This window comes from Salvelinus sp. IW2-2015, linkage group LG30, assembly GCF_002910315.2.
Source record: "Salvelinus sp. IW2-2015 linkage group LG30, ASM291031v2, whole genome shotgun sequence".
Taxonomy (NCBI): domain Eukaryota; kingdom Metazoa; phylum Chordata; class Actinopteri; order Salmoniformes; family Salmonidae; genus Salvelinus; species Salvelinus sp. IW2-2015.
Window position 1 is genome coordinate 20,954,549 of NC_036869.1, and position 26,866 is coordinate 20,981,414.

At 41.9% G+C, this 26,866-nt stretch overlaps 1 protein-coding gene across 3 annotated transcripts in view; it reads right to left on the bottom strand.

Moving 5' to 3' along the window:
* Positions 1 to 16,760, bottom strand: part of LOC111955389 (nuclear factor of activated T-cells, cytoplasmic 2-like) — a 41,123-nt gene extending 24,363 nt beyond the window's left edge. For 2 of the 3 annotated variants that reach the window (XM_070436009.1, XM_070436007.1), the window contains exons 1-5: positions 15,992 to 16,759; positions 11,144 to 12,110; positions 10,397 to 10,568; positions 8,393 to 8,595; positions 8,022 to 8,194 (exon numbers count right to left, since the gene is read on the bottom strand). In XM_070436009.1, the coding sequence (XP_070292110.1) occupies positions 8,022 to 8,194; positions 8,393 to 8,595; positions 10,397 to 10,568; positions 11,144 to 12,110; positions 15,992 to 16,130 (1,654 nt within the window). In that variant the 5' untranslated portion in view covers positions 16,131 to 16,759. Of the gene's footprint in view, positions 1 to 8,021; positions 8,195 to 8,392; positions 8,596 to 10,396; positions 10,569 to 11,143; positions 12,111 to 15,991 lie in introns of all 3 variants that reach the window. The other variant, XM_070436008.1, reaches the window with a different exon arrangement.
* Between the last annotated feature and the right edge of the window lie 10,106 nt (positions 16,761 to 26,866).

Genomic DNA, 26,866 nt, shown 5'->3' on the forward strand with positions numbered 1-26,866 from the left:
CATTCAACTGAAATGTGTTTTCCGCATTTAACCATTTCAACTAAGAAATGAAGGCATATTATCCATTCCAATGCAAATGACTCATCATCACGTAGATGACTAAATTCTAGTTATATAATCCCCTCCTTTTAACGCACATCAATGAAGAAAAGTTTCTAATTCAATCGCTCTGCAGATTATTTTTTGTGGTTGATAGCGAAGCGTTATTGTTATTCTCTGTATTATTTTGTTTCTTTTTTTCTTGACAAATAATTCAAGAATAAACTCTTAGAAAAAAGGTGAAAGAGTTATTCGGCTGTCCCAATAGGAGAACCCTTTGAAGAACCCTTTTTGATTCCATGTAGAACCCTTTCCACAGAGGGTGGAAAGACATGCTAGCAGATACCCATAGACTTCCAGTCATTGCGCTAATGCTAGTTAGCATTGCCTTGTAAATCTACCTCTAACTTCCTTCATACTGGACACAGAGACATAGAAATGGTATCCACGAGTTGATCAGAAGTAGATAAAAGGCATTATTGCCAAAATCCCGAAGTATCMCTTTAACAATTCACTTTTTTGACTATATAATTCTTATGATTAAAATAATCATCAAATATCTTCTTCTCGTGGACTAAAAGTCAGATTCACTCCAAATTGTATCTTTGGAGAAAATAACGTTTGAGAAAATAACGTTGATGCATTCAAAGATGGCCACACTATAGCAGAAGATGAATATTAGCACATAAAATATGCAAACAAATTAATATTCTTCTCATGAGCCATAAGACCAAATTACACCAAATGTGGAATGTAATCAACAAAGTTAGAGAAAACCWAATGGATCGGTCAAAAGATGGCTTGAGTTAGTGACAAATCAAAAATCTGATTTTACATGTCCTTTTAAACCACTGTAAATTCACTCCACAGTGGCCTATCAACTTGAAACTTGTCATCGCTATCAGGGACGTCCCAAAGATGAACCTGACTGAATTTGGTWATCATCTTCTCCTCATGAACCATACATCATATTCACTCCAGATCAGTCTTTAATGGTTTTGCGATTTTTTGTTGTTGCTGCATTTAAATATGGCCACACTGTRCCTATAGATGCACGTTAGCACATATGCTAATGCTAAAWATACTTTAAAAATCTTCTACTCATGAACCACGAGTTAGATTGACTTCAGATTTAGTATACAAACTCAATGAATTAGCTTCTAATGAATTTAAGAATGATTATTTGCTGCATTCAAAGTCGGCAATGTTAGACCACTAGATGGTAACATATCACACCAAGACTATAAGAACTGAACCGATGCACATGGGGCCATGAAATTTGGTATGTAAACCTTATGTAGATGTCCTTAGAAGCTGTGTGAATATAAAGCCACTGCGACKTTAGATGGCTGCACCAGAAAAGTTTGTGGCACTATAGATGTCATTGGCACCAGTTGCACATTAGGATACTAGAGCAATAACTATTTCTCAAGTGAACTTGAATGTTAGATTTAATGCAAATTAATGTTAGATTTAAATTATGCAGACGAAGAATGTAAGATATTGTGATTTGTATACGTACATTCAGAAAGTATTCAGACCCATTGACTTTTTCCACATTTTGTTATGTTACAGCCTTAATCTAAAATGGATGAAAATAGTTGTTTCCCCTCATCAATCTACACACAATAGCCCACATCTAAAGCAAAAAAARAWTTWTTTKWAWTTTTWGCAAATGTATAAAAAACKGAAATATCACATTTATATAAGTATTCAGACCCTTTACTCAGTACTTTGTTGAAGCACCTTTGGCAGCGATTACAGCCTTGAGTCTTCTTGGGTATGACGCTGTGAGCTTGGCACACCTGTATTTGGGGAGTTTCTCCCATTCTTCTCTGCAGATCCTCTCAAGTTCTGTCAGGTTGGATGGGGAGCGTCGCTGCACAGTTATTTTCAGGTCTTTCCAGAGATGTTTGATCGGGTTCAAGTTCGGACTCTGGCTGGGCCACTCAAGGACACTCAGAGACTTCTCCCAAAGCCACTCCTGCGTTGTCTTGGCTGTGTGCTTAGRRTCGTTGTCCTGTTGGAAGGTGAACCTTCGCCCCCAGTTTGAGGTCCTGAGCGCTCTGGAGCAGGTTTTCATCAAGGATCTCTCTGKACTTTGGTCCGTTCATCTTTCCCTTGATCCTGACTAGTCTCCCCGTCCCTGCCACTAAAAAACATCCCCACAGCATGATGCTGCCACCACCATGCTTCACCTTAGGGATGGKGCCAGRTTTCCTACAGATGTGACGCTTGGCATTCAGGCCAAAGAGTTCAATSTTGGTTTCATCAGACCAGAGAATCTTGTTGCTCATGGTCTGAGAGTCCTTTAGGTACCTTTTGGCAAACTGTGGGCTGTCATGTGCCTTTTACTGAGGAGTGGTATTTGGTATTTTATAAGGATTCCCATTAACTGCTGCAAAAGCAGCAGCTACTCTTTCTGGGGTCTATACAAAACATGAAACATGACATAAAACAGAACATTAATAGACAACAGCTCAAGGACAGAACTACATAAACAAATAAAAAATGACAAAAGGCACACGTAGCCTACATATCAATACATATACAAAAACCATCTAGAACAAATAGGGGAAAGGCGTTGTCCTGTGAGGTGTAGCTCTATCTGTTTTTTGAAACCAGGTTTGCTGTTCACTTGAGCAATATGAGATGGAACGGAGTTCCATGCAATAATGGCTCTATATAATACTGTACGCTTTCTTGAATTTGTTCTGGATTTGGGGACTGTGAAAAGACCCCTGGTGGCATGTCTGGTGGGGTAAGTGTGTGTGTCAAAGATGTGTGTAAGTTGACTATGCAAACAATTTGGTATTTTCAACACATTAACTTTTCTTATAAAAAGAAGAAGCGATGCARTCAGTCTCTCCTCAACTCTTGACCAAGAGACACTGGCATGCATAGTATTTATATCAGCCATCTGATTACAATGAAGAACAAGATGTGCCGCTTTGTTCTGGACCAGCTGCAGYTTAACTAGGCATTTCCTTGCAGCACTCGACCACACAACTGGACAATAATCAAGATAAGACAAAACTTGCAGGACTTGCTTTTTTTTACAATCTAAGGTAACACAAAGTAATTTAGTCTCCTCAGCTTGTTCAACAGCCACACAATTCATTACCAGATTCAGCTGAGGTCTAGAACTTAGGGAATGATTTGTACCAAATACAATGCTCTTAGTTTTAGAGATGTTCAGGACCAGTTTATTACTGGCCACCCATTCCAAAACAGACTGCAAGTCTTTGTTAAGAGTTTCAGTGACTTCATTAGCTGTAGTTGCTGATGCGTATATGGTTGAATCATCAGCATACATGGACACACATGCTTTGTTTAATGCCAGTGGCAGGTCATTGGTAAAAATAGAAAAGAGTAGAGGGCCTAGAGAGCTGCCCTGTGGTAAACCACACTTTACATGTTTGACATTAGAGAAGCTTAGATTAAAGAAAACCCTTTGAGTTCAATTAGATAGATAGCGCTGAATCCACRATATGGCAGAGGTTGAAAAGCCATAACACATACGTTTTTTCAACAACAGGTTATAGTCAATAATATCAAAGGATGCACTGAAATCTAACAGTACAGCTCCCACAATCTTCTTATTATCAATTTCTTTCAACCAATCACCAGTCATTTGTGTCAGTGCAGTGCATGTTGAGTGCCCTTCTCTATAAGCATGCTGAAAATCTATTGTTAAAATTSGTTTACAGAGAAATAGCATAGTATTTGGTCGAACACAATTTTTTCCAAYAGTTTGCTAAGAGCTGGCAGCAAGCTTATAGGTATGCAGTTAGAACCAGTAAAGGCAGCTTTACCACTCTTGGGTAGCATAGACTTTCCTCTAGACTCAGATTAAAGATATGACAGATAGGAGTGACTAGAGTCAGCTACCATCCTCAGTAGCTTTCCATCTAGGATGTCAATGTCAGGAGGTTTGTCATTATTGATCAATAACAATAATTCTTCCACCTCTCCCACACTAACTTYACAACATTCAAACTTGCAAATCTTTTCTTGCATTATTATTATTATAAWAAAATGTATGTTGGCATTTCCTGCCTGAGTTTGCCCAATTTGCCAATTAAGTAATTAAAATAATTGGCAACATCAAATGGTTTTGTGATGAATAAGCTTTCTGTTTCGATGAAAGATGGAGTTGAATTTGTCTTTCTGACCATAATTTCATTTAAAGTACTCCAAAGCTTTTTTCCAAGATCATTGATCTTGGCTTCATAATACAGTTTCTTCTTCTTTTTGTTGAGTTTAGTCACATAATTTCTCAATTTGCAGTAAGTCAGCCAGTCCGATGTGCAGMCAGACTTATTAGCCACCCCSCATCTCTTTCAACCATACAMTTTTTCAATTCCTCATCAAACCATGGAGCCTTAACAGTTCTAAAAGTCAGTTTCTTAACAGGTGCATGTTTATCAAATTGGAAGAAGCAATTTCATAATTTCAGCAAGTGCAGCGTCTGGATTAATCACATCAGACCAACAAATATTTGTAACATCATACACATAAGAGTACCAGCTAAATACAGTGGGGAGAAAAGTATTTGATACACTGCCGATTTTGCAGGTTTTCCTACTTACAAAGCATGTAGAGGTCTGTAATTTATTATCATAGGTACACTTCAACTATGAGAGACGGAATCTAAAACAAAAATCCAGAAAATCACATTGTATGATTTTTAAGTAATTAATTTGCATTTTATTGCATGACATAAGTATTTGATACATCAGAAAAGCAGAACTTAATTTGGTACAGAAACCTTTGTTTTCATTTACAGAGTCATACGTTTCCTGTAGTTCTTGACTAGGTTTGCACACACTGCAGCAGGGATTTTGGCCCACTCCTCCCTACAGATCTTCTCCAGATCCTTCAGGTTTCGGGGCTGTCGCTGGGCAATACGGACTTTCAGCTCCTCCAAAGATTTTCTATTGGGTTCAGGTCTGGAGACTGGCTAGGCCACTCCAGGACCTTGAGATGCTTCTTACGGAGCCACTCCTTAGTTGCCATGGCTGTGTGCTTCGTGTCGTTGTCATGCTGGAAGACCCAGCCACGACCCATCTTCAATGCTCTTACTGGAGGAAGGAGGTTGTTGGCCAAGATCTCGCGATACATGGCCCCATCCATCCTCCCCTCAATACGGTGCAGTCGTCCTGTCCCCTTTGCAGAAAAGCATCCCCAAAGAATGATGTTCCACCTCCATGCTTCACGGTTGGGATGGTGTTCTTGGGGTTGTACTCATACTTCTTCTTCCTCCAAACACGGCGAGTGGAGTTAGACCAAAAAGCTCTATTTTTGTCTCATCAGACCACATGACCTTCTCCATTCCTCCTCTGGATCATCCAGTGGTCATTGGCAAACTTCAGACAGGCCTGGACATGCACTGGCTTAAGCAGGGGGACCTTGCGTGCGCTGCAGGATTTAATCCATGACGGCGTAGTGTGTTACTAATGGTTTTCTTTGAGACTGTGGTCCCAGCTCTCTTCAGGTCATTGACCAGGTCCTGCCGTGTAGTTCTGGGCTGATCCCTCACCTTCCTCATGATCATTGATGCCCCACGAGGTGAAATCTTGCATGGAGCCCCAGACCGAGGGTGATTGACCGTCATCTTGAACTTCTTCCATTTTCTAATAATTGCGCCAACAGTTGTTTCCTTCTCACCAAGCTGCTTGCCTATTGTCCTGTAGCCCATCCCAGCCTTGTGCAGGTCTACAATTTTATCCCTGATGTCCTTACACAGCTCTCTGGTCTTGGCCATTGTGGAGAGGTTGGAATCTGTTTGATTGTGTGTGGACAGGTGTCTTTTATACAGGTAACGAGTTCAAACAGGTGCGTTAATACAGGTAATGAGTGGAGAACAGGAGGGCTTCTTAAAGAAAAACTAACAGGTCTGTGAGAGCCGGAATTCTTACTGTTGGTAGTGATCAAATACTTATGTCATGCAATAAAATGCAAATTAATTATTTAAAAATCATACAATGTGATTTTCTGGATTTTTGTTTTAGATTCCGTCTCTCAAGTTGAAGTGTACCTATGATAAAAATTACAGACCTCTACATGCTTTGTATAGTAGGAAAACCTGCAAAATCGGCAGTGTATCAAATATTTGTTCTCCCACTGTATTTAGTATGATCTCCAATACACTATTTTAGGCCCACTTTTGGAACTTTGGCTTTCCTGGATACAGCCACTATACTGTGATCACTGCATCCAATGGGTACTGATACAGCTTTAGAACAATGTTCTACAGTATTAGTAACATGTGATTGATACATGTTGATGATCTTGTTCCTGTAGTGTTTGTAAACACCCTGGTTCCCAAGAAAGTAGACCTCTCTGTTTACATCACATACACTATCAAGCATTTCACACATATTATTTAGATACTGACTGTTAGCACTTGGTGGCCTATAGCAACACCCCAAAAGAAAAGGCTTTAGATGTGCCAAGTGAACCTGCAACCACAACAGTTCAATAAACACTTGACATGAGATTTTCTCTAAGCATTACAGGGATATGGCTCTGAATATATATACTGTATATTACAGCAACACTTCCCCCATAAGCATTTCCGTGTCTTCTATAGATGGAATATCGTTGTATTGCTACTGCTGTCATCAAATGAATTATCTAAGTGAGTCTCAGAAATGGCTAATATAGCAAGTTATTGGTTTCATGAACCTTATTTCTAAGGCTACGTAAATTAATATGGGCTTTTTCAGCCATTTCCTGTGTAGCTTATCAGAGATTTGGAAATAGCAAACAAAGCAAGATAAAAAAATAAATACATTGAGCAGTCCATTAATCAATTGGTATGTGTGTGCTGGCTTCCGTCTGGCCACTCTACCATAAAAGCCTGATTGTGGAGTGCTGCAGAGATGGTTGTCCTTTTGGAATGTTCTCCATCTCCACAGAGGATCTCTGGAGCTCTGTCTCCGTGACCTTTGGGTTCTTGGTCAGGGAGCCTTAGAAGAGTTTTGGTGGTTCCAAACGTCTTCCTCTTAAGAATAATGGAGGCCACTGTCTTCTTGGGGACCTTCAAGAAAGTTTTTGGTAGCCTTCCCCAGATCTGTGCATTGACACAACCCTCTCTCTGAGCTTTGCGGACATTTCCTTCGACCTCATGGCTTGGTTTTTGCTCTGACATGCACTGTCAACTGTGGGACCTTATATACTGTAGACAGATGTGTGCCTTTCCAAATCAATGTCCAATCAATTGAATTTACCACAGGTGGACTCCAAGAAAGTTCTGAAACATCTCAAGGATGATCAAAGGAAACAAGATGTGCCTGAGCCAGATCGAGTCTCATAGCAAAGGGTCTGAATACTTATATAAATAAGGTATTTCTGTTTTGTATTTTTAATGAATGTGCAAAAAAATTCTAAAAAACAGTTTTCACTTTGTGATTATGGAATATTGTGATGTCACTATGGGTATTGTGTGTAAATTGATGAGGAAAAAATTATTGGATCAATTTTAGAATAAGTCGATAACGTAACAAAATGTGGAAAAAGGGAAGGGGTCTGAATACTTTCCGAATGCACTGTATCTGTATAATCACATAGTGTTGCCCTATTATGTGGTCTGAACGTAGTGAAAAGTAGATCTTTTATTTAGGAAAATTAGAAACCAGAAGTTGTGCCCTTGAGCAGTCAGCGTATATATATTATAAATATAATATTTATATATAAACTCAATACATGAATGACTTTAATTCAAAGATAACCAACCTACAGCATTAGACTACACTTCACCTGCGTCATCCTTGTGGTATTGAGAGATAATCATGGTAATGCCTTCACTGATTGCACATAAAGGAAGATAGTTCCTACATGCTTGCTTTGATATCCAACTGATCTTGTGTCCTTCCTGTCATCCTGTGAACCCCGTTCATTGCTGCTCGCAGCTAGATTTATGATTATTATTTGTAGTAGTAATAGAATTTGGGTTTCAGGAACAAAAGTTCACTTACAACACTCGATGGGAAGGGAGGCCACTTGAAGAGAGACATACTGTCCTCCTGGTTGAGGAGATATGGACCCGAAAGACAAGGCGGACACAGGTGTTTTTGCGTCCATGTCTGTCTCGCCTGTCCTGAGCTCGATGTCAGCATTTCTCAGCTTTAGTATCCCAGCACAGTCAATCCTTTACAAGGAAGTAAACAATGTTTTATTAATTATTTATACCCTAGCTCTGAAAACATATGTGTGTTTGTGTGTGTGTGTGTGTGTGTGTGTGTGTGTGTGTGTGTGTGTGTGTGTGGTGTGTGTGGTGTGTGTGTGTGTGTGTGTGTGTGTTGTGTGTGTGTGTGTGTGTACTGTCTAACTTGACTGCTCTCCTTACACTGCTCTCATGTTGTTCTTGGGCTCCAGAGGGATCTCCAGGACCTTGGTGCCATGGACCTTTCTCTCTTGGCTTGGTGTGGTGACCGTTTTCCCCGTGATGCGGTGCACCTGGTAGAAGGCATGGGGTTTGAGGACCCTCTCGTCAGCCGTTCCGATGAACACCAGCAGACCCAGTGGAGCAGTGCCTCTGTACCCATGAAGCTGTCGAGAGATACAACCAAAGAAACCGTTTTACCTTTAAGGGGACGTTACACTCCAAAAACCAACGTTTTCAGACCTCAATAGTGGTCTTGTGTTGAGATATGTCCACATCCCAAGACATCTATTGCGTAGAATCACCTATGTGCCAAAACCAAATCTTATTGGCTGCTTATCTTTTCCATTCATTTGTGGTTGAGGCAGAGCTGACTCTACGCAATCAATGACATTRGATGTGGGTTCTAAAAACAACTGACACACTTCGATCTTGGAGTGTATCCATTTAACATTTTTGATACTGTTGAATTCAAGACTGTGTCCTYTGTACTGCAGAGCTACAGTATTCTTACAGCTTTTAAACATGACAGTAAATAATCATATCATTCTAATATGTARTCCACGGGACCATAATTCATTCTACACTCTTAGAACAAAAAGGTGCTATCTAGAACCTTAAAGGGTTCTTCGGCTGTCCCCATAGGAGAACCCTTTTGGAACCCTTTTCTTCTAAATGTACTTATCAAAATATGAACTGATAAAACTGTTGAAATCGGAGACGTCCATAATTACTTTGAGAACATCAAGGGTTAACTACYTCCAACAATATCACAGTTGAATTCTGTTACATAATGAAGGAAAATGACTTCATAGGTTACGAAAGGCCAACTCCCGACATAATTATTTGCATATGGCTAATGGTTAGCAGAAGGATAGCATCACTACTGTTGCCCTGGACCCAGAAATGGCTTTCACATCCTGAGATGAGAAGACAGCTCACTGCATTAGTAACTATACAATAAAACCAGCATGGCTTAGTCAATATGTCCCTGAACTTTATACTTCATATGGGTGGATCTTCCATAATTTAAAATACACTTGAAAGTTAACCTTGATCCCAGGCTTAAATGGTAAAGAGCCGGGAGCGTTTGGTACCCTGGCCCGTTCTATGTAGCGTGTGTGAAACACAAAGGAACCCTGGAACCCTGCGTCAGTAGCAGGTCCAGGATTCAGGACTGGCGTGTCAGGTATTGGGTTAATTGCGTGGAACTGTTTCCCCCTTGTAAACAAGCTAGCTTGCTAATGTCATGTTGAATTAACGTCTCGCAAATCATACCCTGAATCGGTTATTATCAGGTCATGTGAAACCAAAACGTAATTCTCACAAATGCTCCAGGAAACCAAACCAGCGTACCGATTTTCATATGAAAACGTCCTATGGTGGTTTAACTGTGCTGGTTTTGTGGTTGAATGGGTTTAGTCATAATAATGCAGGCTGATACATTTGTTCATTTACATATTGTTGCTGGGCACCTGAGACAGACATGGTGACGTAATGACAAGGAAATACCACCACAGACACATATTCATACACACAGGAGTAAAAGCTGCACTGTACACTGAGTATACCAAATTAGTCGGRGCATGGATCCAACAAGGTGTCGAAAGCGTTCCACATGTCAACACCCATGTATACATACATCAAATAAAATCACATTGTATTAGTCACATGCGCCGAATACAACAGGTGTCGACCTTACAGTGAAAGGCTTACTTACGAGCCTCTAACCAACAATGCAGTTTWAAAAATACGAATAAGAAATAAAAGGAACAAGTAATTAAAGAGCAGCAGTAAAATAACAATAGCGAGACTATATACAGGGGGTACCGGTACAGAGTAACGCTTGCCTTGCGATACTCTGTCTATGACTAGGGTGGCTGTAGTCTTTGAAAAGTTTTACATACATACTGTACATACATACAAAGGTTAAACAAACACACACTCCCCCATTCCCACACCCAGTACCTGAACCACAGTGTGTCCTCCGCTGGCCGCTTTGACTGCTCCCCTGCTGCCCTCTGTCTCGTAGTGGGCCCGGTGGTGCTGTTTAGGCTGCTGCTCCAGACAGAGCTCATACTGGTCGGAGTGACTGGGCAAGTGCCACTCTAGAGGGGGCAGAGATGGCACAGGGATGCCACTGATGAGAGAGAGAGAGAGAAGAGAGATATTGGATGTAGTGTTATAGAGCAGAGAATTAGTCAAGAGAGAGAGAGATGAGAGGAGGTGAGAGCATGAGGAGAGAGAAGAGACAGAGAGAGAGAGGAGAGAGAGAGAGAGATGAGAGGAAGAGAGAGAGAGAGAAGAGAAGAGGAGAGAGAGAGAGATGAGAGAGGAGAGAGAGGAGGAGAGAGAGAGAGAGAAGAGAGAGAGGAGAGAGAGAGGATTATTGAGGAGAGAGGAGAGAGAGAGAGAGAGAGAGAGAGAGTTAGAGAGAGAGATGAGAGGCGAAAAGGGTGTGGGAGAAAGAAAGAGAGAGGGTTTTCACTCAGAACATTTCCTGCCATAACACACAAAATACACATCAGTACATTACATCACAATTTCAAATGAAATTCCTCTAAGGTTTTCTTAATACTACTTATTTACCTGTCATTACAGATTCATGTGACTGTCATTACTTCTTAACCTGTCATTACAGATTCATGTGACTGTCATTACTTTTCATTCTTATGAGGGATCATCTTTTCATTCTTATGAGGGATCACATTATACCTGAAGGCTCCATGGGCTAGTGAAGCCGGCCAGAAAGATGTAGGGAGGATGTAGAAGGTCTCAGCCCCAGCTCTGCCTCTCCGCCCATGCTCCCCCTGGCTCTCTCCATACGTATAGCACTCAACACTGGGCCGCACCATCTTGGAGGGGACCGCCCTGGGCATGCTGGAGCTGAGGCAGCTCAACACCTCTTCAACGCTGGGCATCTGCTGAGGGGCATTGCCCTGTGGGTCAGCTTGGGCCAAGGGTCGTCCTTGGGGGTGGTGAGGCGAGGGGCTGGGGCTTGGGCTCCGGGAGCGCTGCTGCTGCTGGCTGGTGGTCCCCAGATTGGGGCCGCTGTACTGGTCRTAGGTGCGTTTTCCCTGAGGAGARGCGGAGCGAGAGCGGGGGTAATCGTGGGAGTGTGGCGAGGAAGACCGCTGACTCTGCGGTACCAGGAAAGTCTCCTCTGTGATGCTGGTTCGCGGGGAGGTCCCAGGGGAGGAGTGGGCCGAGGACGTATGGATGCCCTGGAGGCCCGGGAGGAGGTCCAAGGCGGTCAAGCCAACCACGCCCCCACCACCACTGGGAGATACACAAGGCGAGACCCAGGGCGAGTAGGTCTCAGACAGCCAGCCCGTGGAGGAGTTGCTGCTGGCAGGGCTCTGGGGTTCTCGATAGGCCGTGTTCTCATAGCCAGGCACAGTCAGGGCCGTGGTTCTGGGGCTGGCGTCCAGGGGATGAGTCTGGTGAGGGTCCCCTGATGGGGTGATCTCAATCCTGGGGCTAGGAGAGGGAGCACCCCTTGGCCTGGAGGGGAGATCCAGCGAGTTAAACCCAGGCCCAGACAGGCTGTCAGGGACAGGTCCATGGTGGTAAGAGGTGTGGCTGGAGGTTGTAGGGGCGTTAGTGGAGCTTCCGTCACAAGGGTAGGGCACCATAGATGAAGGGTTGTGATCTCCGCGAGGGGGAACCCCTGAGTTGTCTGCTAAGAATATGGCAGGATGAAGGGAGTACTCATTTAGGCATTATGTATTGCAACATTTCAGGATCAGAATGGTGATTTCTTCTAAACTAACACATGCAATTTCAGTGACTATATTTTTTGTTCTTAGAAATTTTGTTACCAAGTATTTTTTTATGAACATCAGGCAATTACCAGCAATAATAGGAAACTTGTTCTTAAAACAGCAGGCATGTGAAATAGACATAGAGTTACACTGGGTCGAGGATTTTACAACATAAGCGTTTGACAGCTGAGTAGGCTGTTCCTCTATTATTGGATAGTCCATAATTCAACAGGGGTTAAATATGGCTACGGGACAGATCAACATTTACTGGTGGAGGGGCTGGTCCAACTCAAGGTATCATAAACAAAATGCACCCCCCTTCCCAAAGTCCAAAATACTTTCACATGACCCTCCCCTTGTACTTTAAAATACATTGAACACCCTCCCCCCTCATAGAATTAACTCAGAGTAATGTTTACGACCWCAAATAACGGTAACTGTAGTGACCCTGTGTTTATAAATGTGGATATYGACGTAACTACTTCTGCATGCTTTTGTGGCACAGTCGATGCCACGCAGRGCTACGGGCCAAAGGTTGAGGGTTCACCGACCACCACAGACGAGCTCACTCTCMCTGCCTGTTTCATTAAACTACGATCAGAGCTGTCTGCAGACAATGATCATCTGGGGGGAAATCAGACTTTCAACATTTTGATGCCATATTTATAAATATATTAAATATATGCAACACATTTTCCACCAACAGGTTTCTGTGCCAATRMAACATACAACCARWAAACAAAGCATACCGACTTCAGSCACTTCAATATCATGGTTTTCATTTTCAACACAACAATAAATAGACTACTGTATGTCAATCCCTCCCTACATCGTATGCTGACCCAGTAACACAGGCTTAGCTTGACAATCTCCGAATGTCATTAAACTTTTTTGGTGTTTTGTAACAGATGTCTATTTCAATTCCTCAATTAGCCGCTGCACAGTTTGGATTGATCGATTGATTGATTTTATTAAATATAAATATATGCACAAAGATGTTTTCAAGTGACCAGGATTCCACAATAAAGTCGGGGACTTATTTCCATTGTGGTCCCTATTTTTTTTTAACATAAATACATATACAATTCCATAGAAACAGACACATTTCAGAGATACAGACACATTACAGAGATACAGACACATTACATAGATACAAACACATTACAGAGATACAGACACATTACATAGATACAAACACATTACAGAGATAGAGACACCATTACATAGAACGATCAGAAAGGCAATAATACAAACATTACAAGATAGAGACATTACAGAGATAGACACATTACAGAGATAGAGACACATTACAGAGAGACACAAACCCATACTACAGAAAACACATACATTACAGAGTAGAGACACATTACAGAGATTAGGAGACATACAAGATAGAACACATTATAGAGATAGAGCAACACATTACGAGACTAGAGACACATTACAGAGATAGGAGAGACATTACAAGATAGGAGACACATTACAGAGATTAGAGACCACATTACAGAATAGAGACACATTACAGAAGGATAGAGACACATTACAGAGATAGAACGAACATTACAGAGAAGAGACACATACAGAGAGATACAGACACATTACAGAGATAGAGACACATTACGACGAGATAGAGGACACATTACAGAGATAGAGACAAACATTACAGAGATAGGACACATGTACAGAAAGAGAATTACAAGATAGAGGAACACATTACAGAGATAGAGGACACATTACAGAGATAGAACACATTACCAGAGATAGAGACACTTACACGAGATAGAGACACATTACAGAGATAGAGACACATTACAGAGATAGAGAGGAAAACATGCTCAACCTCCAGATGAGTTTGAGGGGGGAGTTTAAGTACAGTTCTTACAAGCTGGTTTGGCTGATATTTGGGGCTGCTGGTGAACCATGATGTGCAGCATAATCAAAGAGACACTGGACTAGCGTACTTGTCAGAGTCTTTASGGGGTCTATAGGTTTCCATCCAACTGGCGACAGATTTTCATGCGAATATTCWAAAATCTTCCAAAAAGAATATGCCATTTCAGAGTTTCCTTTCGGAAAATTTGGAGGCGTACAACATGACAGCGAAGATTTTAAATTACCGAACATTTGAAAAATGTAATGTACATCCATATGCATTCAGATCCACCCTGTGGCAGCCAGCACCATCAATAAMCAAGGGGCGTTGCCCAAATGAGCYWCAWTTACGTATACTTAAAAACAGCCTATAACAAATTACAAAAACACTATTCCTTGTGTTTCGATGTGTAGCATATGCAAAACTTTATAGCCTATTTTTCTGTTTTGTTTTTGGTTACTTTCCTAAAACAATAAATTGTCCACCTCACGGTTCAGCTGTCCGAGCATCGCATGCATAGGCCTATCCCAGGGGTTAGTGTCCACTGTATGAATTTCATTATATTTTAATAATATAAAATAAATATATAACGGAAGAAAAGCTTAGGCCTAACCCCAGAGAGAAGGAGAGAGAGATATGCTGGTGGCATGCTACGACACACATTTCTTTATGTCAGATTGTCTACTGTGTCTGCTATACAGACATAGATGTACAGAAACAGGGTAATTGGTTCATTTTCTATCAGAAATATTTTGTATAAAGATAAGCATTATGTTGTTAGATTATAGGAGTAACTCTGGTAGGCCTGAAACAGTCTTCCTCACCTCAAGTTAAACTGTGGGAGTCAGTTGGAGGTCCGGGGCACACTGCCTTCATATCATAGGCCTGCAGTAGCTAAAGCTTAATAATAGCCACATCCTACCAAACCTTCACAAACTATTGTAAACTTTATTAGGGTAATATCAAAAGTAAAAGCCATTGTTGTTAAGGGGAAATATGAGCAGAAGAGCGAGTAAACCAGGGAAAAACACACTACCCTCCCCTGTGCCCCCCCAAAAAACCACACAACCCTCCCCAAAGCAAAAAACATTTTTTGACAGCCCTCCCCCATTTTGGACCACCCCTCACAGTAAATTATGATCTGTCCCTAAATATAAACTAAATCACAAAGCCATGCATGAATTTGAACAGTGGAGACCACAGACCAGCATGTCAAAGCTATTAAAATGTATTCTATCACATTTCGGTTTGTGACTGTAGTCTTTTCTGACTAGGCTAGTGTACAAAATATGATTATGTGATTAGGCTACTTTTGTTTTTTAAATCACGAATAAACATCGAATTGTTGTAAACTCCAATTTAAACATAAATGATTGATTGATTGCTCTTGACGGCACTTCAGGAAGATGCTCTGCACAGTTTGGATTGATCGATYGATTGATTTTGTYTGTCAGTTAAACAAATAMATATATATATACATTGAGTCTGGGACTTATTTCCATTGTGGTCCCTATTTGTACATAAATACGTATACAATTACATCGATATAGAAACGTTACAGAGATAGAGACGAAAGAAATGCTCAACCTCCAGATAAGTATGAGGGTGGACTTTAACTACAAATCTTACAAGCTTTATTGGCTGATAGCTTATTTTTTTGTTAATGTTTGGGGCTCCTGGTAAACCAGGATGTGCAGGCATAATCAAAGAGAAACTGGACTACCAGAGTCTTYAGGCGACAGATTTTCATGTGAATATKCTAAMATCTTCCATCTTTTCTGAGTAGGCTAGTGTACAAAATMTGATTATGTGATTAGGCTACCTTGGTTATTTTTGTTATCCTGAATTAACATCTAATTGTTGTAAACTCTAAACATACATTATTGATTGATTGCCCTTGGCGGCACTTCAGGAAGATGCTCTTACCTTCAATCACGCGAAAGTCGTCAGATGGGTTGTACAAAAACAGGTAAGAAAAGTCCAACTCCTCTTGACTGTTATCTTGACCAAGATCTTCCACAAGCTCCAAAGAATGTGGGTCATTGTCTTTGTAGATGGAAGTCATCTTAAGCACGTAAATTATTATATAAGAGAGACAAAACAACAGCTGATGTCTGGCTATACTTTAGGCTTTTCACGACGATTCTGTATTAACTTCAGGCAATTGCAACAACGGAAGTCTAATGGTTCAAATGAAATATGACAGCCACATAAAAATAAATCAGCCTGTCGATATTGCTTCCTGTTTCTATTCTGTTGCATAGCCTAGTTGAGGCGGGTGATTCTGTGGTGATGATGTAACTGTGTCGGGTAATTTTGTATCAAATGTTTTGAGGCTGCAAATGTAGATGATATATTTGGATTGTTGCTCAATAAAATAACAGAGACGGGAAACAGAAAAGAGAACAGAAACAGAAAATGCCACTGCATTTTGTATTTAAGGTGCAACAAAGCTATACTTCACTATTATAAGGCTAACGAGTGGCGCAGCGGTCTAAGGCACTGCATCTCAGGCGTCACTACAGTTAAATAGTTAGTTAAATAAAGTTTAGTTAAATAAAGGTAACAAATAAAATACAGACACCSTGGTTCGATTCCAGGATGTATCAAAACCGGCCGTGATTGGGAGTCCCATAGTGCGGCGCACAATTYTCCCAGCGTCGTCCGGGTTTGGCCGGTGTAGGCTGTCATTGTAAATAAGAACTTGTTCTTAACGGACTTGTCTAGTTAAATAAAGGTTTAAAATATGTATATATTTAAGAAATAATTGTACATAGTTAACTTTATGTTTTAGATTAAACAGGATATAATTGACTGAGCCGGACAAACAATGTTTAATTTTGGAAGCATGTTAACATAATATAATACTAGTGACTTGGCTGATTTCTGTCACAAGTGGAATGAATAGGCCACTAATCCATTGGGTGGTGCTACTGTTACACGTACCCAACAGCCAATATGTCTTGTGTGGAATCCGTCATTTGGGGGCAAAGGATACTTTGAATGTTAAATCCAAAGTGGATTAATTTGAGCCAGGGCCCGTATTCATGAAGCATCACAGAATAGGGGTGCTGATCTGGGATCAGGKCCCCGCTGCCCATCTAATCTTGTGCTGTGATCTAAAAAGGCAAATCTTCTCCCAACTTCACTCTCRGACATTTTATGAATACCGCCCGGCACGGGCTAACAGCCCTGTAACCAGTAGGAGGCATAATAACTCTAGTTTTGTAGATCAGCCCCCAAACTTCACTCTGAGACATTTTATGAATACGGCCCTGCACGGGTAGCAGCCCTGTAACCAGTAGGAGGCATAATAACTCTAGTTTTGTAGATCAGCCCCCAAACTTCACTCTCAGACATTTTATGAATACGGCCCTGCACGGGTAGCAGCCCTGTAACCAGTAGGAGGCATAATGACTCTAGTTTCAGAAGACATGAGAAGCTATTATCACATGACAAGATACCCTGACAGGGATCATCAGATGACACACACACACACACACACACACACACACACACACACACACACACACAACACACACACACACACACCCACACACACACACCACACACACACCACACACACACAAGGCATTCAGGAAAAAGAGTAATTGAAGGGTCCACTGATAAGCCTGTTGTTGACAGAATGAGCGCTTTAAAACAACATGTCTTCACCGGGACCCACCGCAGTGTAGATTTCATGTTCTTCCACCGGACCCACCACAGTTTCGAGATTCATGTTCACCAGGATCCATCACAGGCTAGATTAATGTCTTCACCAGGACCCACCACAGTGTAGATTCATGTCTTCACCAGGGACCCACCACAGTGTAGTTCATGTTTTCACCAGACCCACCACAGTGTAGATTCATGTCTTCACAGCCCACCAGTGTAGATCATTTTCCCCAGGACCCACCACAGTGTAGATTCATGTCTTCACCAGACCACCACAGTGTAGATTCATGTTTTCACCAGACCCACCACAGTGTGATTCCATGTTTTCACCAGACCCTACCACAGTGTTAATTCATGTCTTCACCAGACCCACCACAGTGTAGATTCGTGTTTTCACCAGACCCACCACGATGTAGATTCATGTCTTCACCAGGACCCCACCAGCAGTTGTAGATTCATGTTTTCACCAATACCCACCACAGTCTAGATTTATGTCGTCACCAGGACCCACCACAGTGTAGATTCATGTCTTCACCAGGACCCACCACAGTGTAGATTCATGTCTTCACCAGGACCCACCACAGTGTAGATTCATGTCTTCACCAGGACCTACCACAGTGTAGATTCATGTCTTCACCAGGACCCACCACAGTGTAGATTGCAGAAAAACTGACCCATTTGTCATGCCATTAACCTTGCAATAACCTGATCCTGTCAAGGTGACCAATCAAGATGTCAAAACTCAAATATCCCACCCTGGGTTTGTTTTGCAGGTATGTGTCCTGGGTTTGTTTTGCAGGTATGTGTCATCCATGGTCGCTGCGGAATAACAAGTTTATGGCTACAAAGTCTATATAGTAATCCAGTACACAAAATAGGTTCAAGAGACAGTGTCCTTGCTGCCGTGATTACGCAGCGAGCAGTTAACCATCAGCGATGATTACACATCAATGTGTAATACCTATAGGAGGTCAGTCACTCCATGGCCCCACTGCCCCCTGGGAGGGTAGCCAGTCACACGGGCGGCCAGTTGGACATGGGATGGTCATTTGAGCCTCTTCTGTAAACTCAGAGATCAACCCTGCTAGAAATCAAATCATATGGTATTGGTCACATACACATATTTAGCAGATGTTATTTAGCAGGCTGTAGCGAAATGCTTGTGTTCCTGGCTCCAACAGGTCTGTAGTATCCAACAATTCACAGAAATACACACAAATCTAAAAGTAAAATAATGGAATTAAGAAATATATAMATATTAGATAGAGCAATGACAAAAATACAGTAGAATAGAATACAGTATATACAGTTGAAGTCGGAAGTTTACATACACCTTAGCCAAATATATTTAAACTCAGTTTTTCACAATTTCTGACATTTAATCCTAGTAAAAATCCCCTGTTTTAGGTCAGTTAAGATCACCACCTTATTTTAAGAATGTGAAATGTCAGAATAGTAGTAGAGAGAATTATTTATTTCAGCTTAAAACTCTTTCATCACATTCCCAGTGRGTCAGAAGTTTACATACACTCAATTAGTATTTGGTAGATGCTAGATGAGTAAAGCAGTATGTAAACATTATTAAAGTGACTAGTGTTCAATTATTATAGTGGTAGGTGATTCCAATTCTATGTTTATAGGACAGCAGGCTCTAAGGTGCAGGGTTGCGTAACCGGGTGGAAGCCGGCTAGTGATGGCTATTTAACAGGCTGATGGCCTTGAGATAGAAGCTGTTTTTCAGTCTCTCGGTCCCGGCTTTGATGCACCTGTTCTGACCTCGCCTTCTGGATGTTAAATAAAGGTTAAATACATGTTTTAAATGATAGCAGGGTGAACAGGCAGTGGCTCGGGTGGTTGTTGTACTTGATCTTTTTGGCCTACCTGTGACATCGGGTGCTGTAGGTGTCATGGACAGCAGGTAGTTTGTTCCCGGTTATGCATTGGGAAGACCGCACCACCCTCTGGAGAGCCCTGTGGTTGCGGTCGGTGCAGTTGCCGTACCAGGCGGTGATACAGCCCAACAGCATGTTCTCAATTGTTCATCTGTAAATGTTTGTGAGGGTTTTAGGGGCCAAGCCAAATTCTTCAGCCTCCTGCTGTTTCCTGAAGTCCACCATGCAAGCTCCTTTGTTTTGTTGACGTTGAGTAAGAGGTTATTTTCCTTGCACCACTCTCCCAGTGCACCCTGTAGGCTGTCTCATTATTGTTGTAATTAGGCCTACTACTGTTGTGTCGTCTGCAAACTTGATGATTGAGTTGGAGGCAGGCATGGCCACGCAGTCATGAGTGAACAGGGAGTACAGGAGGGGGCTGAGCACGCACCCATGTGGGGCTTCTGTGTTTAGGATCAGCGAAGTGGAGGTGTTGCTTCCTACCTTCACCACCTGGGGGCGGCCCCTCAGGAAGTCCAGGACCCAGTTGCACAGGGCGGGGTTCAGACCCAGGGCCCCAAGCTTAATGATGAGTTTGGAGGGTACTATGGTGTTGAATGATGAACTATAGTCAATGAACAGCATTTTTACATAGGTATGCCTCTTGTCCAGATGTGACTGGGCAGTGTRCAGTGCAATGGCGATTGCATCGTCTGTGGATCTATTGGGGCAGTAAGCAAATTGAAGTGGGTCTAGGGTGGCAGGTAAGGTAGAGCTGATATGATCCTCCTTAACTAACCTCTCAAAGCACTTCATGATGACAGAAGTGAGTGCTACGGGGTGATAGTCATTTAGTTCAGTTACCTTTGCTTTCTTGGGTACAGGAACAGTGGTGGACATTTTGAAGCAAGTGGGGACAGCAGACTGGGATAGGGAGGGATTGAATATGTCCGTAAACACTCCAGCCAGCTGGTCTGCTCATGCTCTGAGGACGCAGCTAGGGATGCCGTCTGGGCCGGCAGCCTTGTGAGGGTTATACTCATCTATCTTGTTCACATCYTGCACCCATACACCTCTTACTGACCAATCAGATTGCTGCTACTCAAATCCACAAGATTATAGTATGTAAATGAAAACATTTGTTTATCGGTAGACAGTATAATAACAAAATGAGAATTATCGAAATACTGTATTTTTGTTTTATTCCACATGGCAATGAGAAAGATATTACAGACTAAATTAAATAGTGTAATATTAAAGGGATAGTTCACCCAATGGAGCCATTACAATCAAACCAATTAACATAAGCTTTCAGTAAGATTTTATTATTATTATCAGTCATCTTCACGATTTTTCACTTTTTTTAAGCTAGTTTGACCTATATGGTCTATATGGGCAGCAGCTAGCCTAGCGGTTAAGTGCGTTGGGCCRGTAACCAAAAGAGCACTGGTTCAAATCCCCGAGCCAACTAGGTGAATAATCGGCCAATGTGCCCTTGAGCAAGGCACTTAAACCTAATTGTTTCTGTAAGTTGCTCTGGATAAGAGCGTCTGCTAAAATGTAAAATATGGTTTGACAAATTGTCAATGCAAGCAAATTAACTTCTTATTAGGTAGCTTAGCTCAAATCACATTTGTTGAAGAGTTGTTCTGAATTCAAAATCAATCAAATGCATTTATGTGGTAGTTATGACTTCATCGACTGGTAGAGACGAAATCCCATGAACCATCTGAACACACCATTAGCCTAGTTAACTATCCTTAGCCTAGATCAGAGAGTCTCAAACTACCGGCCTGCGGTCCCAATGCTTGTTTTAGTAAATGAGGCAGATTTTCCAAAGTTAACCCTGTTCTGGTTTGATATTTGTTAACTAGTGATAGTCTAGCTAGTAGCAATTGGCACACATGACGCATAACAACACTTTCCTATCGGGGAACACAGAGGATGACTACGCTCTTAGAAAAAAAGGTGCTATGTAGAACCTGATACCATGGTTCTTCGGCTGTCCCATTAGGATAACCCTTTGAAGAACCATTTTAGGTTCCAGGTAGAACCCTTTTGGTTCCAGGTAGAACCTTTTGAGTTCCATGTAGAACCCTTTACACAGAGGGGTCTACATGTAATGCAAAAGTGTTCTACCTGGAAGCAAAAACGGTTCTCCTATGACAGGGATCTTCAACTAAACTCAGCAAAAAAAGAAATGTCCCTTTTTCAGGACCCTGTCTTTCAAAGATCATTTGTAAAAATCCAAATAACTTCACAGATCTTCGTTGTAAAGGGTTTAAACACTGTTTCCCATGCTTGTTCAATGAACAAATGAACAATGAATGAACATGCACCTGTGGAAAGTCGTTAAGACACTAACAGCTTACAGACGGTAGGCAATTAAGGTCACAGTTATGAAAACTCAGGACACTAAAGAGACCTTTCTACTGACTTCTGAAAAAACACCCGGGTCCCTGCTCATCTGCGTGAACGTGCCTTAGGCATGCTGCAAGGAGGCATGAGTACTGCAGATGTGGCCAGGGAAATAAATTGCAATGTCCGTACTGTAGAGACCCCTAAGACACGCGCTACAGGGAGACAGGATGGACAGCTGATCATCCTTGCAGTGGCAGGCCATGTGTAACAACACCTGCACAGGATCGGTACATCCAAACATCACACCTGCGGAATAGGTACAGGAAGGCAACAACAACTGCCCGATTACACCAGGAACGCACATATCCTCCGTCAGTGCTCAGACTGTACGCAATAGTCTGAGAGAAGCTGGACTGAGGGCTTGTAGGCCTGTTGTAAGGTAGGTCCTCACCAGACATCACCGGCAACAACGTCGCCTATGGGCACAAACTCACTGTCGCTGGACCAGACAGAACTGGCAAAAAGTGCTCTTCACTGACGAGTCCGGTTTGTCTCACCAGGGGTGATGGTCGGATTCACGTTTATCGTCAAAGGAATGAGCATTCACCGAGGCCTGTACTCTGGAGCGGATCGATTTGGAGGTGGAGGGTCGTCATGGTCTGGGAGGTGTGTCACAGGTCATCGGACTAAGCTTGTTGTCATTGCTGGCAATCTCAACGCTGTGCGTTACAGGGAAGACATCCTCCTCCTCATGTGGCACCCTTCCTGCAGGCTCATCCTGACATGACTCTCAAGCATGACAATGCCTCCAGCCATACTGCTTGTTCTATGCGTGATTTCCTGCAAGACAGGAATGTCAGTATTCTGCTCATGGCCAGCGAAGAGCCCGGATCTCAATCCCATTGAGCATGTCTGGGACCTGTTGGATCGGAGGCTGAGGGCTAGGGACATTCCCCCAGAAATGTCCGGAAACTTGCAGGTGCCTTGGTGGAAGGAGTAGGGTAACATCTCACAGCAAGAATGGCCAAATTTGGTGCAGTCCATGAGGAGGAGATGCACTGCAGTACTTAATGCAGCTGGTGACCACACCAATACTGACTGTTACTTTTGATTTTGACCCCCCCTTTTTTAGGAACACATTATTCCATTTCTGTTGTCACATGTCTGTGACTTGTTCAGTTTATCTCTCAGTTGTTGATCTTGTTATTTTCATACAAATATTTACATATGTTTAGTTTGCTGAAAAATAAACGCAGTTACAGTGAGAGTTTAGATTCAGCCGCAGGACAATTATTTCTTGAGCGGATTGTCATAATTTGTACACTGCAAATTGACTGCACTAAGCCCAAACATATATAATATTTTACTAAAACATAATCACCAAAACCTTGCTTACATTTATAAGCGATCACATAAATATTTTTATTATGCGTGAGTACTTTGGAACAGATTTTCGGAATTAAAATAACTTGCTGTCTTTAATTTCTTTTGCTCAGAAAACTTAGGGGCACATATTCGTTGTGTGTGTGACGCCAGTGGGAACCTTGTACTATGGGGACAGCCAAGAGAACCTTTTGGAACACTTTTGTTCAAAGGGTGTACTCCTGCTCTGGATATAGAGTACATCTGGCACCACCTCACCTTCTTTATCTGATGGCTCACTGAACAGGGGCACTGTGCTTGGCGCCCACCCAGCCACACACTCATCACCATCACACACACAGGACCTAATGTCTCCATTCCCCCCCCCCCCCCAAACTCAAATTGCGTGTGTAGAGTATACAAAGGTAGCCTGCCAGAGGTAGTCATAAACAAAACTAGGTCAGGCTAGCTAGTGTCACTAAAAAAGCATGAAATCGCTATTTGATCTGATCAACAGAATACTTGAGGGCTTGCCATGTCAAACAGCCTTGGCATCACCTATTCTCTGGCACAAGTCAGACAGATGTTGTAACCAACCTGTGTTGTGAGTGGTCACAGAGGAGATTGTAGACACACAGGGAGAATTAAAGAAAAACAGGTGTGTGTTTATGCCTAACAAAGTAGCCAACCAGCTTTGCACACTCTTGGCATTCTCTCAACCAGCTTCACCTGGAATGCTTTCCAATAGTCTTGAAGGAGTTCCCACATAGGCTGAGCACTTGTTGGCTGCTTTCCCTTCACTCTGCGGTCCAACTAACCCCAAACCATCTCAATTGGGTTGAGGTCGGGTGATTGTGGAGGCCAGGTCATCTGATTTAGCACTCTGGGTCTTCCTTTCCTGTGGTGGTCCTCTTACATTTTCCGGATTGAGTGACCTTCATGTCTTAAAGTAATGATGGACTGTCATWTCTCTTTGCTTATTCGAGCTGTTCTTGCCATAATATGGACTTGGTCTTTTACCAAATAGGGCTATCTTCTGTTTACCCCCCTACTTTGTCACAACACCACGGATTGGCTCAAACGCATTAGGAAGGAAAGAAATTCCACAAATTAACTTTTAACATGGCACACCTGTTAATTGAAATGCATTCCAGGTGACTACCTCATGAAGCTGGTTGAGAGAGTGCCAAGAGTGTGCAAAGCTTTGAAGAATTTAAAGTCTAAAATGTATTTGGAATTTTTTAACACTTTTTTGGTTACTACATGATTCCATATGTGTTATTTCATAGTTTTGATGTCTTCAGTATTATTTTACAATGTAGAAAATAGTAAAAATAAAGAAAAACCCTTGAATGAGTAGGTGTGTCCAAACTTTTGACTGGTACTGTATAAGCAAACACACGTACCCGCATGCAGGGTTGGGGAGTAACTGATTTCTCCCCAACCCTGTAATCAGTTAAATGTAATCGGATTACCCCCCAAAATATAACTGTAATCTGTTACGTTACCAGAAACAACAAAAAACTYGATTACTTCTAAGATMACTTTTAAATTCAGAAAGAATATTAATGAAAAAATACTTTGACACCTTTCTGTTTCCTCAATGACATTCAATTCAGCATTGAAAAAAGGTGCACACACTCCATTTGCACTCACTGTATATAGATTTTGTATTGTGTTATTGACTGTACGTTTGTTTATTCCATGTGTAACTCTGTGTTGTTGTTTTTTGWTGCRCTGCTTTGCTTTATCTTGGCCAGGTCACAGTTGTAAATGAGAACTTGTTCTCAGCTGGCTTACCTGGTTAAATAAAGGTGAAATAAATAAATWAAAAGGTGCCWGTTGTTCCACCTGAGTGAGTCTGACACCAAGTCAGAGACTACTATGATGACACACCAAATGTGTTTGATGGATCCTTTTTGTCTTCTTCTAATAATGTGCGAAAAATGCACATTTTGGTACCAGGACGTGAATGSGATTTGTGCCACAAATTCTAAAATCTTAGCATTTGGAACCAGTGTCAGGGAAACTAAACCAAAGCATGGATTGCTGTCATACCTTGTCCATAAACTGCTTACAGGGTAAGGGAACAATGTGTAATTTTGTAATTTGGGTGAACTATCCCTTTAAGGGTAAAGTAATTCAAAAGTAACAGAAAGTAATCAGATTATGTTACTGAATTTGGGTAATCCAAAAGTTACGTCGCTGATTACAATTTTGGACTGGTAGGGGTTGGGTTAAATCGGAAGACAATTTTCAGTTGAAGGCATTCAAGTTTACAACAGACTTTTTTCCCCCTTATTAGTTCATTGTTATGACAACTGGTGTACTGTGTCACTAGTCCCACTGAGATTATCCCAGAGTTTATGACCAACTGGTGTCCCACTCCCATTGTTCGTATTAGTCCAGAGTTCTATCGACATACCTGAGTTTACCTGTGCTTATCTAGTCCCAAAGCCGTTATCGAATCCAACGCTCCGGTGTACGTAGATGTATCCTAGTCCAACGTGCTCATGAAACTGGTGTGTTTGTTTCTCGCCTCCCAGTTTCATCATCAACTGTGTACCCTGTCGTCTTCTCTAGTCCCAGTCGTACACCAGAACCAACTGGTGTACTGTGTATTTAGTTCAAGTGCTCTGACCCTGAGTGGTCTCAACTCGTGTACTGACCCCCCTAGTCCCATGTGTTACTCCGACAACTGGATGTACCAACTGCTGTTTTTAAGTCCGCAGTGTTATGACAACCTGGTGTGTTGTGTTTTAGTCCAGTGTTAATGACAACTGGTGTACTGTGTTTTAGTCCAGTGCTCTAGGTCACAAACTGGTGTACTGTGCACATTACCAGTCCGTGTTATGACAATCGCCGGATACGTTGCCTTACATCCCCAGTACCAGTGTCAATCAATCTGGTGTACCTGTAGTAATCTGTCCCCAGTTCTCTAGTCCCACTCATCTCCACCGTTGTCATGACAAACTGTGTTGTGCTCTGGTGCTTTTACCTGTCCCAGTGTTATGACAACTTGGTGTACTGGTATCTTAGTCCACTGTGTTATGACAACTGATGTCTGTGTATTAGTCCAAGTGTCATAGCACAACTGGTGTACTGTGTACACATAAGCTTACTCTTCTCAATGAAGCTGTGTGTTCAGATTCTTCTATGATATGGTGTTTGGCGTCTCATTCATAAGAGCTCAATTTATATAAAGCAGCACACAAAGGACAAAAATGATGGACAAATGACCAGATAATTTCTGTCACTACCTCAGTGAACAACATTCCTTCGTGTGTACAGTAACAATCTCAGGTTTAATTGGGTGGGAGAAAACATGTTTGGCAATGTGGTAGTAAATACTCAGGATGCAAATGCTCAGGAACTCTAAAAGAGGGATAACAGAGTCAAACAAGTGTGTTGGGTGGTACGGTAACTACCACACATCCCACACTCTATTAGAGGCCACCATGGAAGCATGCCTGCAGGGTTGGGTAGTTTACTTTCTAAATGTAATCCGTTACAGTTATTTAGATACCATCCC